We start from the raw sequence: 8211 nt of genomic DNA, 5'->3' as shown, positions 1-8211 counted from the left end.
GTACACCAGGTGGAAAGGCAGCATTTCTGTAGCCAACAGCTTTAATTGTCCACATCTGAGGGACAGCGGGCTGGCTGTTGTGCTTAGACGGGGTTGAGTAGGGTGTCCCTGGCAAACTGCTGGTCTGTGAGGAAGATGAAGGAGGAAAAGTTAGTTTGCCTTGATCCAAAGGTGGTGCTCTGGATGTCGGAGAGCGCTCAACACCAGCTGGTGTTACCACTTCCAAATGAAATGATGACCTGCCAATCACACTGGCTGTTGTGGGTAAAGAGGTGGCAGGTCTGCATCCAAAAACATGTGTGACTGCTGTCCCCCCCAGTCACAGAGTATTTAGAGTCCGCAGATGCACAAGATGGGACAGACGGTGGATGGCCCGGCCCGCTAGGCCGCATTGTAGCACAGTGAACTTCCCACTGCAACTTGTGATTCATATCCATGTGACGGTTCATGCATGAAGTACTCAAACTATGAATTTTTCGGCCTCTACTTACCTTTCGGTGACAAATATTACAGATAACACGAGTTGGGTCATCCTTATCGATCTGAAAAAATGCCCAGGCTATGCAAGGCTTAGAGTCCTTGCGACCTGAAGAGCCACCACGACTTGTGGTCAGAGGCAGAGTTGTGGTTGAGGATGCAGTTGTTGACGTGCTTCCAGTACTCCGTCTCTGTCCAGGAAGGCGCAACCTAACCTCGTCGTCAATAGCATCTGTGACGCCCAGCTGCGCTTGGTATCACAGATCCTAGAAGAGTGCATTGATGGAATCCTCCACAAGAGGCCCCAATAAACATTCACACATCTCCACCTTCCACCTCAGACCAGCAGAAGGAGCACGTCAGGGATATAAATAGGGAAGGTGGAGCTAGGCAGTTCAGTTCCTCTGAAGAGTTCCTGCAGTAGAGAAGCCTAAGAGAGGTCAGTCTGCAGTGGAGCTCAGTCTAGTCTAGAGAACTCAGTTAATAGTTCAGCAGTGGAGCTCGAGGCTCCTGCTAGCTAGATTCAGGGAGCCCAGTTAGAGCTTAAGGTGTGCCGGCGCCATAAGATCGGTGAAGCGCGGCAAGCTGCCGCTAGTGTGTATAGCCTAGTGAGGGCCCGAGTAGGCCGAAGGCGAGTAGAGAGTTAGTACATAGGGGGCAGAGGAGCTTAACCAGCTCACCCCGAATCATTTACCGGACACCGGATCCGAGCTTACCGGGATCTCTATGATCCAGTAAGGCATAACCGGAATCCCTGGAGAACTACAAGTCCCAGGATCGCTAAGGTGCTGATACGTAACAGAGCCAGAAGACGCTTAGGCCCCGCATACTGGGAGCGTGAACTCCAAGACTAGGCCCTACCACAAGGTCAGCCAGCGCAGGGAAGAGACAAAGTTAGGCCTAGCTCCAGGCAGGTCAGAAACTTACTACGCAGAGGCAAGAAACAGGAGGCCCTACACCCGCTCATTGGGGAGGATCCTGATATGCACCCTTCACCCTACAGTACTCCGGGATGTGCCTGAATTTCCACCAGTAAAAGGTACTGAAGTGACTACCGTGTCCGTTCCCCTTCTTGCTCTGACCCAGCTGGGTCTCACCTGTCCTGCATTCCCCCTGCATACCCTGCCCTGAGGCCTAGCTCCACCTGTGGGGAGCTATTCCATCAAGCTGCCTTATCACCGGCCTCAGTGGACTGCTGCAGCGCTGGTGCTTCTCACCAGATACCACAGGTGGCGTCACGAACTCTTATAAAATTAACAATTATCCACACTTTTAAAGAGTGACCCCAGGGTACGGGCCCGGGAGCCGACCACCGCGACATCCCAAAGGCCAGGCAAAGGCCCGGGTACCGAGTCATCCCCATCCCCTGGGATAGTCACATCCTCCTCTACCTCCTCTGCTGACCTCATCGACAGGCTGACAGTGGGTTGACAGTAAGTGGGATCTCTAACCTTGTCATCATCACCCTGTGTGTTCACACACCCGTCGTCCTCAGAGCCAAACTCTTCCTGCCCTGACCGAAAAGTCAAGTTGTCGCTCCAATCAGGTATTTGAGTCTCATCATCGTCTTCATCATTGTCTCCACCAACAGGAGTTACAGTTTGGGAACGAAGGTCTACATTATGCTCAGAACCTTCTTCATCTGGTCCTGGATCCGACTCATGAAGATTCTGGGCATCAGTGCAGATCATTTTCTCGTCTGGATTAACAGAAGCTCTGGAGCAGACCACCGTTTCCGAGGCTATAGTATGAGTAAACAGCCGTGCAGAATCAACCATCTGTGTTACCCCATAGTCAGACGGGCAGCTGGAGACTTGGGAGCTGTGAGGAAGCAAGAGCGATTGGTGTGACACCTCTGAGGACTGGAGCATTTGTGATGTTGAAGTTGAGGTGGAGGAGAGCCCACTTGAAGGAGCACTTGATATCCGTTGAAGCACCTACTGTTTTTGTGCCTCATCTGGAATTTGTAGCTATGGGCGTGTCCGTAAGAAAGGGATAATATCACATTGTCCACAAATAGAAGTAGACATCTTAGTTTGGCTGGAATATGGTCTTTCTTCTGCAGATGTTACTCCACCCCACCATGGGGGGGTTCGACCCACCAGCAGACAGGCACCATAATTGGGAGAGGGGGACTGGTCGTCAGGGTCGACCGCGGCTCTGGCACAAACCCGGCGACACGGAGGTCACACGAGCAGGAACAGACTGGCCGTGTCGTCTTCGCACTCCAGCGTAGTCCCTCTGCCCGCTCGCGCCCGTAACCTCAAAGGGATGCGCAAGTGGCTTTTCCCAGGGCTGTTCCCAACCCAGCAAGAATGTTGGGGAGCTCAGGTCGGCCTTCCACTGTACTCCCTTACCTCCCTCGCCCTCTTTCCTTCTTTCGTTCTCCATCTAACCCTTCGGCTCTGTAGCGTCTGCTCTCCCTCCAGCTCTCTCCTTCTCACAGGTGGACTACCGCGTGTATTCACACTGTGGCGAATCTTTTGGGCCCAGGCATAAAAAGTCGTCGAGGTAATGGATAATATGTGCCCCCTTAGAAATGTCCATTACAACCCATTCGAGGAAGCAACTAAATACCTCAAATAGTGAGCAGGATCTGGAGCACCCCATGGGCAAACAGCGATCTATATCGTATGCTCCTTCCCAGAAGCAGCCCAATAGGTGGACAATATTCGGAGGCACAGGTAATAAGTAACCGGAATGCCGCATCAATGTCTGTTTTGGCCATTAGGGTGACTCTTCCCAACTTCTTGATCCGCCTGATTGCCTGGTCAAAGGATGTACAGTATATACTACTGTACTTGGTTCCGCGTCAGGGTTGTCGTTTACTGACCTGCCAATTATAAATGACAAATGGTGGATTAGTCCGAATGTATTGGGTTCCGTTTTTGACACAACCTACAACGGGGATACCACAACATCTTGTAAGGTAAGTGTTCTGAATGGAACCGCCATTCTACCTAAAGATATTTATTTTTTTAATTTTCTTGTCACGATGTCTGGGTGTTGGTAGGCTGATTTTAGATTTTTACTCCAGCCTTTCTTGATTTTAGAAGGGCATGACATGCCTATATCTGTGTCTCCCCTGCCTTTTACTTCTCCATCTCTTTTCTTTTCGCATGACTATATGTACTTGTCACTTTTCGATGTGTTAGTTGTGTCTTCTGAGCAGTTTGTCAGCTTTTGGACACCTTTGAAGTGTTTTCTATGTGTTTCTATGTGTTTTTGTTTGCCTGCCATTGGTTTTAACGGTGTTCGAAGGTGTTCGACGAACAGTTCTACGAACAGTTCGGCGAACATACGGGTGTTCGACAAACCGAATCGAACTCGAACACTACGAGGGTGGCTCAACACTACTTAACATGAAATGGTTCTTTACAGTCAGCAGTTGGACTGTGGAATTCCCTACCACAAGAGGTAGTGATGGCAGACACTATAACAGCTTTCAAAGAAGGGCTGGATGATTTCCTCGATACACATAAGTTTGTGGGCTACAGTTAAATTAGACAAAATATTACACCTATAGTAGTACATTTAATACGATAATAGTAATTATATAACTAGTATCATAATTAGGTTTGATCCAAGGTTCTAGATCTGATCCCTATTTCTCGGGGTCAAGAAGGAATTTTTCCCCGTGATGCAAATTGAGTGAATGTGTCCTGGGGTTTTTGCCTTCTTCTGGATCAACAAATTTATGCATAGGGATTTTAGTAATACCATTATTGGAATCACAAGAGCAATACAAAATATTAAAGTAATTAAAACATTATAACCTTGTTCATTTTTAATTGTAATAGTGCATCAATAAAAAAAATGGTAAAAATACATTTGTGAGGCCGAGTCCCAGTAAGTAAGTATGTTAGTGTAAGAAGTACAATTGGGTGAGAAAGGTTGAACTGGATGGACCTAGGTCTTTATTCAACCTATGTTACTATATTACCCCCATATACAGCCTGCATTCCCCTCCATATGCAGTCTGCACCCCATGCGCCACCCATATACAGCCTGCACACCCATATAGAGAACTCCCTACACATATAACCTGCTTGCCATTTACCCCATATACAAACTGCACACCCCTATATACAGCCTGCACATCCCCATATACAGACTGCACACCCCATATAAAGCATTCACACCCATATACAGACTTTATATCCCCATATACACACTGCATCCCTATATAGAACCTTTACCCCCCACATTCAGCCTGCACCCCATGTACCCCCATATACATACCCATATATAGCCTGCACACCCATATGCAGACTGCACACCCTCATATACAATCTGTAGACCTCACATTCAGCCTGCACCCTATGTACACCCATATACAGCCTGCATCTCCCTCCATATGTAGCCTGGCCCCCATGTACCACCCATATACAGCTTGCACCACATGTTTCCCCATATACAGTCTACATCCCCCTCAATATGCAGCCTGCACCCCATGTACCACGCATATACAGCCTGTACACTCATACTGAGCCTGCACCCCCACACATATAACCTGTATGTCATTTACCGCCATATACAGATTGCACACCCCATATAAAACCTGCATACCCATATGCAGACTTTATATCTCCATATACACACTGCACCTCCATATACAACCTGCAGCCCCATATACAGCCTGCACTCCTACACATTCTGCCTGCACGCCATGTGTCCCTATATACAGCCTGCATCCCCCTCCATATACTGTCTGCATCCCCCTCCATATGCAGCCTGCACTCCATGTACCCCATAAACAGCCTGCACCCCATATATAACATGCACTCTATATAAAACCTTCACCCCTACACATAACACATACAGCGTGCCCCCCATATATAACATGCACCAATATATATAACCTTCAACCCCACATTCAGCCTGCAGCTCATGTTCCCCCATATACAGACTGCCCACCTCATATACAGACTGCACCCTAATATACAGGCTGCACCCTCCCATATACCTACTGCCCCTTATATAAAGCCTGCACACCACCAAAAAGAGACTGCAGCCTGTCATACACAACCTGCACACCCCCATATACAGCCTACACACCCCCATATACAGCCTGCATACCCCCTATGCAGCCTACATGCCCCATACATAGTCTTCACCCCCAAATGCAGACTGCACCCCAAAAATACAGGTTGAACTTCTCAAATACAGAATGCACACCTCCCATATACAGACTGCATACCCCCATATACAGACTGCACCCCATGTACCCTTGTACCCTGACTACCTGTCACTTGTGCCCCATCTTCTCCTGCTACAACGGCTGCTGCTTCCTGCCTGGGAAAACACTACACTTCCTGCAATCTCTAGGATGGCTCCTCCCATGTGAGTTACATGGACTTGACATCATCACAGGTTCTTCACCTTTAGCATTAATTGTCTCTTCCATCCTGGCAGGGAGTTTATTACTGCTGCTCTGTCAATGCAGTGATCACCTCATCAACTTTCACCACCTTCCTCCTCTCTTCCCCCCCAAACTAAAATGGCGGTATTGACACTATGTCAATCAGAGAAAAAGGGGCAAATTTAAATAAAAATTAAAAATAATATTTTTTTTAACTTCTTCATGATGGCGCTGCCCCCTGCAACCTTCCTCCCTAGGCATCCACCCTCGGATGCCTAGTGGAAAATACAGCCCTAACCCTAGCACAACCGTAGCCCAGCTCTAACCCTAGCCCAACCATAACCCTAACCTAACCCTAAGTCTAACCCTAACACAACCCTAACCCCAACCCTAACTGCAAAGAATGAAAAAAATATTTTATTTTATTTTACAATTTTTAAATAATTAAGGGTATGACAAAGGAGGATTTGATTAAACAATTAGTAGCTTTTAATCACTGTGATAAGGTATATTACAATGATCAAAAGGAAGAAATACAAAAAATGATCAGCTGCTGCTGGGAAATGGCCGGCAGATCTCAACGGGCGCACTGTGCATGTGCCCGCTATTTATTTTTTTAACAGGAAGATTATGCGGAGGGTCGGGGATTGATCAGGAGTGACCAGGGAATGGTGGAAGTACCAGGTGGGTCGGGGACATCATTTCTCTCTTCTATGACATGTATATCATGTCAGAAGAGAGAGAAATGATTGTAACAGTGGCACACTTATTTTATTTTACTTGATCGACGGTATTCATTGTGTAATGGTGTTTATGTGATCGCGAATCGGAAAAGCCAGAGATGATCATGTTCTCCATGGTCTCACCTACTTCCAGTAGCTGAAACTTTGGAGATTTTCGGACTCTGGGTGGTGCTACAGCCTTTTCCCCGATTGCCATTTTAATATAGCAGTAAGGGAATAAGACCCCTCAATGGCCGCCATTTTAATGCGTATCAGCGGATGTTAAGAGGTTAAAAAACAGCAATGCATGCATCTTTCCTTCATAAAAGGGATAATATTTAAACCGGTCATAAAATTTAGGTAGCCTAGAAAGTCTGATACTGCAGAGTGTTGTGAAATATGCTTTTGGTTATCTCTGGTTATCATGTCTTCTCCCCTAACCTCATAGGTGAAAGTCATTTGGACATTATAAATGCTGTGTTTGCATTAAAGGGCTCGAAATATGTTCAACTGACTCTAAGGGGAATTCACAATTTTTACTCATATTATACAAGCAATTAGAGTTTCTTAATTATGTTACACAAATTTATTTGCTGCAAAAAATTTTGAGGGGAAATTCGACAAAGTTGACAAATTCGAAATTTCAGAAGATTCGCCAATCTCTATTTATTGTATATGATCTAATGCTCTTTGTGGCAGTCTATCCACTATAGCATTAGCTACACACCAGGATTTTTAGAGGGAAAGTTGATTACAAATGTTTTAACTTTTGAGTGCCAACCTCCTCCATAAAGCAGGATTGTAAAAGGGTTTGATAGAGTTTGCAGTCTATCTACTTTCTGATACTCATTCTCCCCCTTTGCTACTGGTCACTTATTGCTGTACAATTTTTTGCGTCTTTACTAGAGGTCATATAAAGGAACCAAATAGTGTTTCTCCTCATGTACACACATGACAGATTAATCTGAAATGTTAGTCATCATGCTAAGATTAATAATTTAGAGATGTATCCCAGGTTATATATTATTAACAGGTTGCATTATTAACAAAACCAAATGCCTGTAAATGTCAATTAACTATTTACTGATCGATAATTTGTTCATAGCTAAAAATCCAGAACAGCACTCCACTGTCTAAAATAAAACACTTAATAAAAAATATGAAAATATCAAATATATTTTATTTGTAAAATTATGATTTAATTCTATTATTTTCTGCAGGGCGGAGCTAAGAGAATATAGACATCTCTTGACATTCATTTTTGCCATTAATGATATTAACAGAAATCCTACCATTCTTCCAAATATTACCCTTGGCTATCATCTATATGATTCATGTGGCAATGTGAATAAAGTTCTCAAGGATGTTCTGCAGATAATGTCCGGACACAAAGTAACAGCTCCTAATTATTCGTGTATGGACCATGGTAATGTAGCTGGCTATATTGGAGACCAAGGATCTGCCACCTCCCTGCCAATGGCTCAGTTATTGGGTATGTATGGATATACACAGGTAAGTTTCAATAGAAAGTGATTTCCTTCCAATTCTAACCCCATCTAATTTATAGAATTACTGAGGAGAGATACTGGATAGTGCAGATCCTAAGCAACCATATGACTTAAATGAAGCTTAATTTACTGGTTCTTTTTC

The 8211-nt window shown here is 45.3% G+C and overlaps 1 protein-coding gene across 1 annotated transcript in view; it reads left to right on the top strand.

The window, feature by feature from the left end:
• The first annotated feature begins 3347 nt into the window (after positions 1-3347).
• The window catches only part of LOC141220859 (vomeronasal type-2 receptor 26-like), a 59486-nt gene continuing 54622 nt past the window's right edge, over positions 3348-8211 (top strand). The window contains exons 1-2 of the mRNA XM_073666422.1: positions 3348-3406; positions 7782-8073. Coding sequence (XP_073522523.1) covers positions 3348-3406; positions 7782-8073 — 351 coding nt within the window. The remainder of the gene's footprint in view (positions 3407-7781; positions 8074-8211) is intronic.

The sequence above is a fragment of the Phyllobates terribilis genome, unplaced genomic scaffold (assembly GCF_046119375.1).
Source record: "Phyllobates terribilis strain yellow unplaced genomic scaffold, ASM4611937v1 Scaffold_1__5_contigs__length_1240528914, whole genome shotgun sequence".
NCBI lineage: Eukaryota > Metazoa > Chordata > Amphibia > Anura > Dendrobatidae > Phyllobates > Phyllobates terribilis.
This window is presented reverse-complemented; position numbering and strand designations above follow the sequence as displayed.